This window comes from Mustelus asterias, chromosome 18 (assembly GCF_964213995.1).
Source record: "Mustelus asterias chromosome 18, sMusAst1.hap1.1, whole genome shotgun sequence".
NCBI classification, from domain to species: domain Eukaryota; kingdom Metazoa; phylum Chordata; class Chondrichthyes; order Carcharhiniformes; family Triakidae; genus Mustelus; species Mustelus asterias.
The window spans coordinates 5,153,576-5,168,606 of record NC_135818.1 but is presented as its reverse complement, the minus strand read 5'-3'; the positions used below and the strand labels follow the sequence as shown (position 1 = coordinate 5,168,606).

General features: G+C 44.5%; 1 protein-coding gene across 3 annotated transcripts in view; it reads left to right on the top strand.

Annotated features, from left to right (window-relative positions):
• The window catches only part of LOC144506920 (formin-like), a 285,230-nt gene that overhangs the window by 166,490 nt on the left and 103,709 nt on the right, over positions 1-15,031 (top strand). For all 3 annotated transcript variants that reach the window (XM_078233301.1, XM_078233299.1, XM_078233302.1), the window contains 5 exons: positions 3,000-3,088; positions 5,076-5,205; positions 6,640-6,786; positions 7,563-7,622; positions 10,611-10,731. In XM_078233301.1, coding sequence (XP_078089427.1) covers positions 3,000-3,088; positions 5,076-5,205; positions 6,640-6,786; positions 7,563-7,622; positions 10,611-10,731 — 547 coding nt within the window. The remainder of the gene's footprint in view (positions 1-2,999; positions 3,089-5,075; positions 5,206-6,639; positions 6,787-7,562; positions 7,623-10,610; positions 10,732-15,031) is intronic.

Sequence of the window (15,031 nt, the reverse complement as noted above, 5' to 3'; positions counted from 1 at the left end):
CACCTTATGGAAGTGATGGGAGTGGGTTTGGCCATTGGTTGGGGAGGAATGAGAGCACCATGTCACCCCTTTTCAGGAGCCCCCCCCGCCCCCAACACCTTGTTTCACTCGGGCACTTGACTGGCCAGTAGTGGATCTTCCTCCAAGATCAAGGACCCAGAGATGGCAGTTCCACCCATTGAGAGATGCCAGCCAATCAGAGGCCAGCACTGGTCTCTACTGAACAGCAGCCCCACTGAGTGGGGTGGGTACTACACACACCTCAGACACTGTATCATCGCTAGATCACAGGCCAACATACCACTGCAGGAATCCCTCAGGGTAGTGTCCAAGGCCCAACTACCTTCAGCTGCTCCATCACTGACCTTCCCTCCATCAAAAAATCAGAAGCATGGATGATTGTACAATGTTCAGCATCACTTAATACTTCTCAGATACTGCAGAGGCATCTGGACAACATTCAGCTTAATTAAGTGGCAAGTAATATTCATGCCACCCAAGTGTTGGAAAATAATCATCAAGAGAGAACGCATCCATTTTCCCTGAACATTCATGATGTTGTCATTGCCGAATGCCCCATCCTGGAGGTTACCATTAACCAGCAACCTAATTTGATCAGACATATAAATACTGTGGCTACAAGAGCAGGTCAGAGGCTAGGAATACCACAGCCAGTATCTCACCTCCTGACTCCCCAAAGCCTGTCCACCATCAACAAGGCACAGGTCAGGAGCGTCATGGAATACTCTCCACTTGCCTGGATGGGTGCAGCTCCATCAGCACTCAAGAAACTCAACACCATCAAGAACAAAACAGCTGCTCAATTGCCCACCTATCCACCACCGACACACAGAGGCAGTCACAGCAGAATAAGCTGCATTCAACTCAATACCATTTACAAGAGATGCTTCAATAACTCACCAAGCCCTCTCCAACAGCACCTTTGGAACCTGCGAACTCTACCACCAGAAGAACAGGTGGAGAGGTGGGTGGGAACACCAGCATCTTCAACTTCCCCACGTGTCACCCTTCATCCTGACGTGGAAATATATCTCCATTCCTTCACTGTCACTGGATCAAAATCCTGGAACTCCTTTTCCTAACAGCGCTGTGGGTCTACCTGCACCAAACGGACTGCAATGGTTCAAGAAGGTGGCACCACCTTCTCAAGGGCAGTTAGGGATGGGCAATGAATGCTGGCCTTGCCAGCGGCACTCACATCCCATGGTGAAATCCATATAGACTACATTTCCCCACAGAACTGGTTTCATGCTGAACAGCCAGAACCTGCAAGCTGAAGACAGAGCAATGAAATTCCGCAACCAAGGGACCTGGTCAAAGCTCTTGGACTCAGCCACATTTTGTTGTCAATGGCGATGGACAATTAAGGAACTAATGTGAGGTACCAGGAATATCCCCGTCTTCAACAACAGCAGAGCCCAGTGCTTAACTTTCTTAAGTTTATATATTAGTGTCACAAGTAGGCTTACATTAACACTTCAATGAAGTTACTGTGAAACTCCCCTAGTTGCCACACTCCGGCGCCTGTTCGGGGACAGTGGGGGTGAATTTAGCACGGCCAATCCACCAACATGTCTTTCAGACTATGGGAGCAAACCGGACCCAGAGGAAACCCATGTAGACACAGGGAGAACGTGCAAACTCCACACAGACAGTGACCCAAGCCGGGAATCGAACCCGGGTCCCTGGTGCTGTCAGGCAGCTGTGCAAACCACTGTGCCACCGTGCTGCCCAGAAACATTTGCAGCAATTACCAGAGGGGCATTATCTTCCAGACAAACTCCTGAACCCTCCAGCCACACAAATTCAGCCAACCCGATTAGTCCCACAGTATCCAGAAGCAGCGAATTCAGTGGATACAGAGAGACTGCGGGAACCAGCAGCTTTTCTGTAGTGGTCCTGAAGGCCACTTCGCCAGTGTGATCCGGGTCCCTGGCGCCGTGAGGCAGCAGTGCTAACCACTGTGCCACTGTGCCACCCAGCTATCTGACGATGTGAAAAATCGCACATGTGGGTCCAAGACCAAGACAAAACCAATCCAATGATGGAAGTAGTCATTATTGTGTTTTTAAACAGCACTGACATATTGAGGGAAAGAAATGACAGGTGAAAGGGCCTCTGGCCCCAGGCCAACCACCCCTTAGGAGAGTAAATTTAGGATTAAGAGTGAAGTGAATGAAAGCAGAGCAGGGAAAGGATAAGAGTGGGTAATTTAAAGGGGAACAAATCTACATAGAGCTGGGTGTTGGGGGCTGGAAGGAAGGAGCCAGGCTCTGGAGAAGATGAAGGGGTATGGACATGATAGGAGGAACCAAGCGTGATTGGGGCTGGTGTTAGGAGCTGCTGAGGGTACATTTTCCCTGCAAGCCAATTCCAGATTGACCCTGCCGCACGCAGCTGGTGCCTCTGTTCCCGGCCAATGCCGTGTCACCCAAAAGGGAAAGAAAGGAAAAGGATAGAGGGGGAAGAGAAAGAGAGAGCAGGGTGGCGAGACAAAAGTGAGAGAGGGATAAACAGCAGGAGAAGAGAGACAGAAACAGCAAAAGAAAACATGAGGGACAGATAATAGATCTTTGCTCCTATTTAGCATGCACAAGCTCAGTTGGTAATATAATAAAAATGTCATGGCTGTGCTCTCCTATCAGCGGGTTGCATTATGAGTACCAATCCCCATGTTTAAAATGACTTTGTAACCTGGTTATGCTGCAAAACCTGCCCGTGGCTGAACTACTTGGTTAATTTCACACCATTCTAGATTATGAGTGGGAGTGACAAAGAGTATTCTTGATCGCAGAGGTAAGCACTACAAAAACCCTCTCATAAAATGGAATATATGTTTGCCACTGGTGTCTTTTGAAGTGCAAAGAGCCTGGTTCAATATAAACCTGCTTCTAACATCGGGCATATGATTCATTTGTTAACACACTGAAGTCATGGGATTGTTGGATAATAATTTTAACTGTGTGCCTGTGTTACAGAGAGCCCAGGCAGAAGAGCTGACAAAGATACGCAAGTATTACGAGAAGTCAAAGGAAGAAGAAATAAAGCTACTGGATAAGCCAGAGCAGTAAGCAACTGATTTTCGCTAAACTTATTAAAGCAGCGTAGCAGGAACTGACTTGTAAACAAGCAGCGCTGGAAAAAGGCAGCGGGTCTGTGGGGCGGGAGACAGAGTTAATGTTTGGAGTTCACTGTGACTCTTTGTCAACACCAGGAGGACCTGTGCTTCCAGCGGGAAGCTGCATTCACGGGGAAAGGCAAAGGTGGAACTGGAAAGGAGGGAGCAATTGGCCTGAATTTTCAGGGGGTTTTTAGGTGGAGGGGTGTTGAAATTGCAGGGACGGGATTCCTGCCCTTCTCTCACCTCACAATGATCTTACCCCGGGACGGGCAAGGCCTCAGATAGGAAGCCCAACTTATCCCTATTGAGGACCTTAAGAGGCCAATAGCGCTAGGACCCTACTCGAACCATGGCCAGAGTGTTTAGGATGGTGGGGGTTCGCCAATCCCCATCCCCTCCCCATTCCATTTAAAGAGACAGCGGGGAATACATCCTCACTGACTCTGGCCGCCCCTCTGTAAACGGACGCTCTAACAAGCCGGAAAGAGGTCCCACCTTCTGGTTTCATTCTGTGCCGAGTTCTGGAGGTAAATTTGGGGATGGGGGTTGTGATGGGGAGGTACCAATCCAGGAGGGTTGTGGTAAAGAAGGTAAATGGTATGTTGCTCTTCATAGAGAGAGGGTTTGAGTTAGGGATAGGGATGTTTTACTGCAATTGTACAGGGCGTTGGTGAGGCCACACCTGGAGTATTGTGTACAGTTTTGGTGTCCTTATCTGAGGAAGGATGTCCTTGCTATAGAGGGAGTACAGCGAAGGTTTACCAGGCTGATTCCTGGGATGTCAGGTCTGTCATATGAGGAGAGACTAAGTCGGTTAGGATTATATTCACTGGAGTTTCGAAGAATAAGAGGGGATCTCATAGAAACTTATAAAATTCTAACAGGGTAGATTCAGAAAGAATGTTCCTGATCGTGGAGGAGTCCAGAAGTAGGAGTCATAGTTTTGAGGGTAAATCTTTTAGGACTGAGGTGAGGAGAGAAATTTCTTAACCCAGAGAGTGGTGAATGTGTGGAATTCACTACCACAGAAAGTAGTTGAGGCAAAACATCGTGTGATTTCAAGAAGAAATTGGATATAGCTCTTGGGGTTAAAGGGATCAAGGGATATGGGGGAAAGGGAGGGGACCAGTATATTGAATTTGATGATCAGCCATGATCAAAATGAATGGTGGAGCAGGCTCGAAGGGCTGAATGGCCTACTCCTGCTTCTAGTTTCTATGTGGTAGCCAGGATTCTTTTCTGGAGTCCCCAGGAAGAGCAGTGCTGCTCCCTCCTGATATCCCGAAGACTTATAATGAATGGCCTCCAATGGTCATTTGCTAAACCGCTGATAACAGTGCTCAGGGCTCAGAAATGCAGGACAGTCGCAAACCCTTGACTGGGGCAAGCAAACTTACCAGTCCAAGTCAGAACCGAGACTTATCTCAATATTTCAGGTGGCCACCATGGGGACACGTTAATAAAAAGCACTGACCAATTGAGCAGTGGTCTTGAACACCCTTGCAGATCGGAAATGGCCCTCTACTCTACTAAATTAGTTTTAGACCCATAAAACAGGCACAACAATGTTAAATTCAGTTCCATATAGTGATCAATCAATCACAACAAAGGGTAGGGATATGAAATTGCCAACATAAAAGCAACTTGACTTTTAGCTACTAATAGAGCAGCTTGGATGAATTAGGGCAGTGGCGTTCAGCCATATTTTAATTATCACTCCATCACTACTCTGCTGTGTTAGTCATTACAGCTTAATAAAACATAGGACCTTACCTACTGGAATTCAAAACAGAAGGTGTACTCCTAACAGCCGCAACAACACATTAATGTCATTGCTTTTGCTTATGGCGTTTTTTACATCAGTTGCTTTCTTCATCTCATGAGCGTTCAAAGTAGCAATATCTGACACAAATCACTTCTCACTCCTCAATAGGTTCTTGTATGAATTATCACAGATTCCTAACTTCCCTGAGCGTACCCACTGCATCATATTCCAGTCCGTCTTCATGGAAGGAATCTCCACCATACGCCGTAAAGTAGGCAATGTTCTACACCTGAGCAAGGTATGATGATTGTATATTTGGTGTCAACCCAAAAATATCTACCCGCTCTCAATAATCTGCTGAGATCCGTTTCAGTTTATTTCATAGAATCATTGAATCCTACAGTGCAGAAAGAGGTCATTCGGCCCATCGAGTCTGCACCGACCACAATCCCACCCAGGCCCAATCCCCATATCCCCATGCATTTACCCTAGCTAGACCCCCTGACACCAATTGGCAATTTATCATCGCCAATCCACCTAACCCGCACATCTTTGGACTGTGGGAGGAAACCGGAGCACCCGGAGGAAACCCATGCAGACACGGGGAGAATGTGTAAACTCCACACAGACAGGGACCCAATCCGGAATTGAACCCAGGTCCCTGGCGCTGTGAGGCAGCAGTGCTAACCACTGTGCTACCATGCTACCCTCTTTTTGAGGCGCGGCTGACAATGATAAAACTACACTTATTGTCCCTCCCTCCGCTGCACTGAAGAGGTGGCAGTTGTGACGTGTCCTTGAACTCCTGCAGTCCACCGACGATGATATTATTTTACTCTATGGGCAGAATTCTCCAGCCCCCCTGCAGCAGAGGTCGCTCGCCATTGGCCATCAATGGGATTTTCCAGTCCTAATGAAATTGATGGTGATTTACATTCTTTGCCTGTGCCGCCATCAGGGAACCCGCAGCGAAGGTCACCTTTGGAGGGAATCGGACGACCCCACGCAGGAATGGCCGGAGAATTCTGCCCTGTATTTTAGCTTTCCACGAAAATTAAAGATTGAATAAATCAGACACTCCCCTGCATTCACTGTGTTGAAATCGAGGTACTTCAGACCATCTCCTGCTGAAATCCAGTTTTGTTGACTTTTGTTTCTGGATGGTTCTACAGACCCTTTCACCCAATTATCATCTTTGCATATGACCTGACATTGTTCATCCAAAGGTGTTAGTTTATTGTCACTTTGTTGAATGTTGAATACCCACTTTTCTGTTTAAAATGAATGTAAACTTATTCCAAAATACATTAACCAGACAACGGTATGGTTTTATCTGTGGGGTGGCACAGTGGTTAGCACTGCTGCCTTACAGCGCCAGGGACCCAGGTTCGATTCACGGCCTGGGTCGCTGTCTGTGCGGAGTCTGCATGTTCTCCCCGTGGTTTCCTCCCACACTCCAAAGACGTGCTGGTTTGGTGCATTGGCCGTGCTAAATTCTCCCTCAGTGTAACTGAACAGGCGCCAGAGTGTGGAGACCAGGGGATTTTCACAGTAACTTCATTGTAGTGTTAATGTAAGCCTACTTGTGACACTGATAGATAAACTTAATGATGTGCAGATGTAAATAGGAATGGAAATTGCTGTAATGTTGAACGCCTCAACAATGCTGTTACCTGAATGTTAAAAGAGAAAAAGAAACCTCTCTCGCTGACTTATACTTTCTTTTGAGCAGAGCTTGACTGACCAGCCAAACGTGAAGATTGTGCTTGGACTCATCCTGGCTTTTGGAAATCACATGAATGGGGGGAACAGGACACGTGGACAAGCTGATGGATTTGGTCTGGAAATTCTCCCAAAATTAAAGGATGTCAAAAGCAGGGTATGGTGTACCTCAATTCCGACTGTGAGCAACGCCCAGTGATGAATAACTGTCTTCGTTCATGGGATGCGGGGGTTTGCTGGCTAACTCACCATTCATTGCCCATCCCTAACTGCCCTTGAGAAGGTGGCGGTGAGCATTAAGGGATAAGCAGTAAATGCTGGCTTATCCAGCGATGCCAAAACTTCCCATGAATGAATATTAAAAACATGTGGAAATCCAATTGCCTTCATGCTCAACATGAAGGTAGAAACAGAGATATACCACCAGCTTTCACCTGGAGGATAACGCGGCTGGTGATAGGCAAGGTTCACACCACCCTCAACAGTTAAGCTTGTAGCTGTTTTCCGGTTAGCCAGAGCACAACTGCAACATGTGTCAACCTGATGTGTGCAGATGTATTTCAATATTTGAATAACGCATTGTCAAACATGACCAAATCAATCATCATCTTTCCAATGAGATTTGGTCGAGGTGTTTGAAATTAAGAAGGATTTTGATTTGTTAAATAATGTTTCCTCTGGTAGATAGGTTCTTGATTAATAAGGGGATCAGGGGTTATGGGGAAAAGGCAGGAGAATGGGGATGAGAAAAATATCAGCCATGATTGAATGGCGGAGCAGACTAGATGGGCCGAGTGGGCTAATTCTGCTCCTATGTCTTATGGTCTTATGATCTTATTTATATAAAATAGTGATCCCAGACTCTGATTCACTCAACCAAAGGGAAATTTGTTTCTCTGCTGTTATAACATTTACTTTTATTTTCTCTTTTAGGATAATCAAATCAGTCTTGTGGATTTTGTTGCATCCTATTATTTGCATCATTTCGACAAGGTAATTAATAAATCTTTCTTTGAATTTGTGTTGAACACATCTTCAATTTGAAGTTACTGTACTTACACCAATTCATTATTTAGGTAACTTCCTTTTGAATATAACTGTTACTTTCTCATCTGTTTTTTATTTAATGACTATTCTCTGAAGAAAATATATGAAATATTGAAGCCTTTCCGTAGAAGTGCTTTTGTAAATAAGCATCAAAATACCTCTAATGTAAATTAAAAGGGGTTCCACATGCATTGCTTTAGAAATCATAGACTTGACTTGTTATGAGCTGATTTTTATTTAAATGTCCATGGCTTAGATTTTCCTCTCTTGGTATAATTGTCACCAGAATAGAATCAAATGGAACTGGCCTTTTAGCACCAAATTGCCCCCAGTAAACTCTTTAACGTTGCCTCCGTTGTTTATTTACATGGATTGTGCTGGTACCGAGACAGGAAAATTAGAGGTGAGTCAAATTTAGAAGGATTGGACAACTGAAGGGCAGTGTATCAAAAGGAAGCCAACAGTATTCCGACAGAATTTGAACCCATCATCACCTTGAAAATGCAAGGGGCTGAGAGAAAATGAGCGTAAAGGAGCTCAATGGCACGGTAGCACAGTGGTTATCACTGCTGCCTCACAGCGTCAGGGGCCCAGGTTCAACTCTGGCCTTGGGTGACTGTCTGTTTGGAGTTTGCACATTCTCCTCGTGTCTGCATGGGTTTCCTCCGGGTGCCCCGGTTTTCTCCTACACTCCAAAGATGTGCAGGTTAGGCGGATTGGCCATGCTAAATTTCCCCTTAGTGTCCAAAGATGTACAGGTTAGGTGGATTGGCCATGGTAAATTTCCCCTTAGTGTCCAAAGATGTGCAGGTTAGGTGGATTGGCCATGCTAAATTGCCCCTTAGTGTCCAAAGATGTACAGGTTAGGTGGATTGGCCATGCTAAATTGTCCCTTAGTATCCAAAGATGTACAGGTTAGATGGATTGGCCATGCTAAATTGTCCCTTAGTGTCCAAAGATGTACAGGTTAGGTGCATTGGCCCTGGTAAATGCGCGGGGATAGGGTGGAGGTGGGTCTGAGTAAGATGCCCTGTTGGAGAGTCAGTGCAGACTAGATGAGCCAAATGACCTCCTTCTGCACTGTAGGGATTCTATGAATTCTATGAAAATCGAGGTGTAGACCTGAATCCTCAGGATGGAGCAGCCTAGCAGCCAAGCCATTGATTTGCAGCTGTTGATATGAAGGTGATGCTGCACAAAGTGGTTTTGAGGAGGTCCATCCTCTGTAAAATCATCTCAATAGGTCATAATTGCAAATAATGCGGCCAAGTTCCAGATCACAGCTGACTGCTATTGTGAATGTGTTCACCAGGCCTATGCTGTGTGGTACCCGTAACTGCCTACCCACTGACTCAGACTTGGGGAAGACAGTTCTTGATGGTCATTGACAAGCCATTGTGCCAAGACATATAGAAATGGCTTGGCATGGAGACCTGACCGGGTATGGCCAGTTGGGCAATGCTGGCACTTAATCACCCTGGTATGACGCCTTCTAATGTGTCGTAGAATCATAGGATCCCTACTGTGTAGAAGGAGGCCATTTGGCCCATCGAGCCTGCACCGACAACAATCCCTCCCAGGTCATATCCCTGTAACCCCACGTATTTACCACGCTAATCCCCCTGACGCCTAAGCTGAATGACTTTGGACTGTGGGAGGAAACTGGAGCACTTGGAGGAAACCCACACAGACACGGGGAGAACGTGTAGGCTCCGCACAGACAGTCACCCAAGGCCTAATTGAACCCAAGTCCCTGGCGCTGTGAGGCAGCAGTGCTATCCCCCTGTGCCACTATGCTGCCCCGTGGTATAAACACTTGTATCGATTGGTATGGGGACAACACTTCATTTTAATATTAATTCCTGGTTGCATGTGTAATGTGCATCATTTCTCATAGTTATGCTTTGTAAAGAGCCACCCATTTGTGTGTCCAATGTTACTAGGTAACCTTGAGCTTATGACAAGGATAGTGTGTTATAAAGTTGTGTTTCAAACATTTCTTAATCAATATTTCTTCTTTCTTACTCTCTTTTTTCTGATTGGTACAATGGTTTGATGACTCTGCCGAGAGATGTCAATGTTTTTTATCCCTCTCAGCGTCAATGGGTTTCCTAAAGAGCATTCTCTTCCTGATTGGCTGTGCTAACTCGCCCCTTAATGTCCAAAGATGTGCAGGTTAGGTGGATTGGGTGTGGTAAATGTGTGGGGTTACGGGGATAGGGCAGGGAGGAGGGCCGGGTCTGGGTAAGAAGCTCTTTCAGAGTCAGTACAGACTTGATGGACTGAATGGCCTCCTTCTGCACTGTAGGGATTCTATGATAAGTCCGGAGCATATGTGGAAATATGTCAGGTAGGGGAGGTCGTGTGAAGAGATTATTGGTACCTGCACACTCACATCCATTAGCTGAGGTGTAAATACCCAATCTGACTACACAATTAGCCCTGATGGAAGCTTGTCTGCCCAAAGGGTGCAGGATCTGAAGACTCATTGGCTTGATGTGTGACTGCCAGTCTAACCAGTCTAGCCTTTTACTCAGAATCACCCAATCACAGTAGACAAGATGTTTTTGGTGGGCACAGTTGCCGCCCTGATAGGCGCTGCTGCCTCACATCGCCAGGGATTTCGGGTTCAATTCCAGCCTTGGATCACTGTCTGTGTGGAGTTTGTACGTTCTCCCCGTGTCTGCATGGACTTCCTTCGGTTTCCTCCCACAGTCCAAAGATGTACGGGTTAGGTTGATTGATGCTAAATTGGCCGAATGGCCTCCGTCTGCACTGCAGGGATTCTATGGTTCCACCCACTGCAAAATCTATTGCTGCAAACTCATTTCCATCTGATATTCAGGTGGCATGGATGAGGAAACATTAGGCCTATGTACCTCTGCACTGATATTACGACCAAATATTAATGGTTCATTTCCTATTTTATAACAGGATGCAGGGACAGACAAGAGTGTTTATCCTTTACCAGAACCCCAGGATTTAATGCGAGCCTCGCAAGTTAAGTTTGAGGATCTCAGTAAGGATCTCAGGAAGTTGAAAAAAGACCTTGAAGGTATTGCAACTTTTTACCATAACATCAGTTAGAAAATATATAACATATTTAAGTTTGGTAGTCAGAAAATGAATTGATTAAACATGATGTTTACGTGGGAGTGACATTTCCTGTGTATTTGCACTGAGGGACGCACGTAACTGAGGCACAAAGCAATTAGTCAGCATAAAAGATTGTGAAAAGTTGGGAACATGACAGTTACACTTGCAGTTATGCTGTGCCTGAATTTTCTTGATGTTTTCCACCCAACTCTTTATCCCAGCATTCAAAAATGCGTCGCGGTTCAGTATAAAGGCATCCAAGCCGTGGCAAGGTGCTGTGCATGATCATTTCCATCTGAAATAAATTTAAAATTTTTTTGGGTGCAGGAGGAGGTTACATTTGTGGTGTTTTATAACATTTTAGAAGTTTTTTGAAAGAGAAAAAGTCTTACCGAGACCTGCATTGCATTTCCTGCTGCTTTGAATGCAGCCCAAAAGAATGGAAGTAAAAATGTCTCAGTTTCCATGATTGCATATTCTCGAACATGTTGTGTGCTTAATACCCTTGAATGATGGCTGAGTTAGCTTTAAACTTATATTTTCATTCTTAAAGAAGTATGTGTTGTGAGTTCCATCAATTCCTGATTATTAGCACTGATTTTTGCACTGTATTTTACGCCCAGAAGGATGATAATGAGATTGATTTGATTTGATTTATTATTGTCGCATGTATTAGTATACAGTGAAAAGTATTGTTTCTTGCGCGCTATACAGACAAAGCATATCGTTCATAGACTACCTAGGGGAGAAGGAAAGGAGAGGGTGCAAAATATAGTGTTACAGTCATAGAGAAAGATCAACTTAATATAAGGTAGGAAAATTGGCAGGAAATGGAAGCATTATGTGATATCAGCAATTTTATTGCAGGAGTAAGTATAACTTGGGATATGATTTCACTTTATGATGCTTAAATGTAAAAAGATAATCTATATGACTAAAACAGGTAAGTGTCTGGATATTTCACTCAAAGTAGTGTTCATATTGTATGAACAATAACGTGCAATGTTTAAACTTTTTTTGTGACTTAAATTTTGAAGTAACAGATTAAAGATTCCAGACAAAAAAGATTAGGCAGGATTTAAAATGTATGTTCCTTCAAGGTGAGGTCTTAGCAGAATGCTTTTTGAGAACGCGTTTATAAAGTGATGCATGCAATGAAAATAAGTTGGTTATTAGAAAAACACTTCTGTCAATCCCCAGACCACAGTGGTAGGAAAGTATCAGTTATTGTTTGTTCCAGCGAGGAACACAGGAGTGTTCTTATCTTCTCTCATCCCTTGGCTCCCATAGAACCCTTGCCCTGCCCTCGCTATTGGTAGTGTGCAGAAACATGATCTGTGTTTGATCTCCTCTCCCCTGTCAGCAGGTTTCCAGTATTAAGTCCAGCTACTGTGTCACTTGGACCTATGTGTAGGCACCTTCCACTATAAATTATAAATGAAAAAGATAAATGACTCTTAATTGATAAGGTGATTTAGCTTTTAACTAAATGTTCTTAAAACAAACCATTTAACTTTGTCTGCTTTGAGTTGAAACTGCGACAAGAGTTTTGTGAAACCCAATATCGGAATAGATTGCGAAATGTAAATGCTTAAAATTGGTAATATTGAAGCTGTTAAAATTAGCAATATTGAACCTATTTGTATACATGTCACGTTCTGTAAAGAATCTTAAATTGTACCCAGATTTAAGTTTCATTTAGTGTACGATTTTCACATTTTACAGTCATTTTAATTTATTGCGGCCATTAAAAGGTTGTGGCTGTTGGCAAAATACCAGTGAAAGTCTAAAGCGAAACCAGATGTGATTAGAAACTGACTACCAAGAAGCATCAGGCTCAACTATCCAGACAGACCCGTTGGCTTCAGATGTGAATAATTTAAGTAATATTAACTAGTGTTGCCCCTATTACAGGGTGCATAAGATTTATTTTATGGTTTGGTGGTGTGAGTGCTTTGTGTGTCAGTTCAGTCAAGACACTCGCCTAACTGCTAAAGAATACGGATTGTAAGATTTTTATTTTAAAAATAGGCTGGCAGATTGTCACCAGATTCCAAATTTGACATTTTTGCTTTCCATTATAACAGTCGACCAAAGGTACCAAAATAAAACTCTTCAATCTACATTATAATTATTTCCTAACTCAATGTCAACTCTTTGTGCTAGCGAACTTGCTAGACCGACCCATTACTCTGCCACTTCTGTAAGCTGCTCTCTGACTCAGATAACATTAAGTAGAGATTTTGATTTTTTTTGTTTGATTTATTATTGTCATATGTATTAACATACAGTGAAAAGTATTGTTTCTTGCATGCTATACAGACAAAGCATACCGTTCATAGAGAAGGTTTATTTACTAGTGTCACAAGTAGGCTTGCATTAACACTGCGCAATGAAGTTACTGTGAAAGTCCCCTAGTCGCCACACTCCGGCGCCTGTTCGGGAGAATTTAGCATGGCCAATGCACCTAACCAGCACATCTTTCGGGCTGTGGGAGGAAACCGGAGCACCCGGAGGAAACCCACGCAGACACGGGGAGAACATGCAGACTCCACACAGACAGTGACCCAAACCCGGAATCGAACTCGGGTCCCTGGTGCTGTGAGACAGCAGTGCTAACCACTGTGCCACCCACAAAGCATACTGCACATCGTGTACATAGGGGAGAAGGAAAGGAGAGAGTGCAGAATGTAGTGTTACAGTCATAGCCAGGGAGTAGAGAATGATCAACTTAATGCAAGGTAGGTCCATTCAAAAGTCTGGTGGTAGCAGGGAAGAAGCTGTTCTTGAGTCGGTTGGTACGAGACCTCAGACTTTTGTATCTTTTTCCAGAACGGAAAAAGGTGGAAGAGAGAATGTCCGGGATGCGTGAGGTCCTTATTTATGCTGGCTGCTTTACCGAGGCAGCGGGAAGTGTAGACAGAGCCAATGGGTTGGAAGCTGGTTTGCATAATGGATTGGGCTACATTCACGATGTTTTGTAGCTTCTTGCGGTCTTGGGCAGAGCAGGAGCCATACCAAGCTGTGATACAACCAGAAAGAATGCTTTCTATGGTGCATCTGTAAAAGTTGGTGAGAGCCGTAGCTGACATGCCAAATTTCCTTAGTCTTCTGAAAAAGTAGAGGTGTTGGTGGGCTTTTTTAACTATAGTGTTGGCATGGGAGGACCAGGACAGGTTGTTGGTGATCTGGACACCTAAAAACTTGAAGTGAGTAACAGGACTAGTTTCCCAAGAGCCATCGAAAATTGAGGTGACTCTCTTCTCTAAGAATGATGTAATCTCGAGGGAATGGTTTCCAGAAGGTCATTCCCACCACGGCAGATGGTGGAATTTGAATTCAATGAAAAATATCTGGAATTAAAAATCTACTGGCAACCATGAAACCATTGTCAATTGTCGGAAAAGAAACATCTGGTTCATTAATGGCCTTTTGAGAAGGAAATCTGCCATCCTTACCTGGTCTGGCCTACATGTGACTCCAGAGCACAGCAATGTGGTTGACTCTCAACTACCCCCCAAGGGCAATAAATGCTGGCCAGCCAGCGACACCCATGTCCCACGAATGAATAAAAAAAATGATTTCATTGTGAGAGAGATGACGGATGGGTCCATGTTTGAAACACCCTCATGCAGCAATGAAAACAGAATCACGGAATTTTCACAGTGCGGTAGGAGGCCATTCAGCCTATCATGTCTGCACTGGCGCTCTGTTGTTCCTTTTCAAATGACAACTATTTCCCTGCCATTCAATAATATAATGTCTGATCTTCCACAATATCCCCGTATCCCTTTATTGATCCTCTTAGAATCTAAAAATCTATCTATCTCTGACTTGCATATGCTTAGTGACGCATCCACATCTTGCTGCAGTAGACAATTCTAGAGCTCACGATGCTTTGAAGAGATGGTCGCTACACTATAGGAAGGATGTGATTGCACTAGAGAGGGTGCAGAGGAGATTCAGCAGGATGTGGCCTGGGCTGGAGCGTTTCAGCTATGAAGAAAGGCTGGTTAGGCTGGGCTTGTTTTCTATAGAGCAGAGAAGGCTGAGGGGAGACCTGATTGAGGTGTACAAAACTATGAGTGACATAGATAGGGTAGGTAGGAAGGAACCTATCCCCTTAGTAGAGGGGCCAATGACCAAGGGGCAGTTAAGGTAAGGGGCAGGGAACTTAGAGAAGATTTGAGGTAAAGCTTTTTCACCCAGAGGGTGGTGGGAATCTGAAACCCGCTGTCTGAAAGGGTGGTAGAACGAGA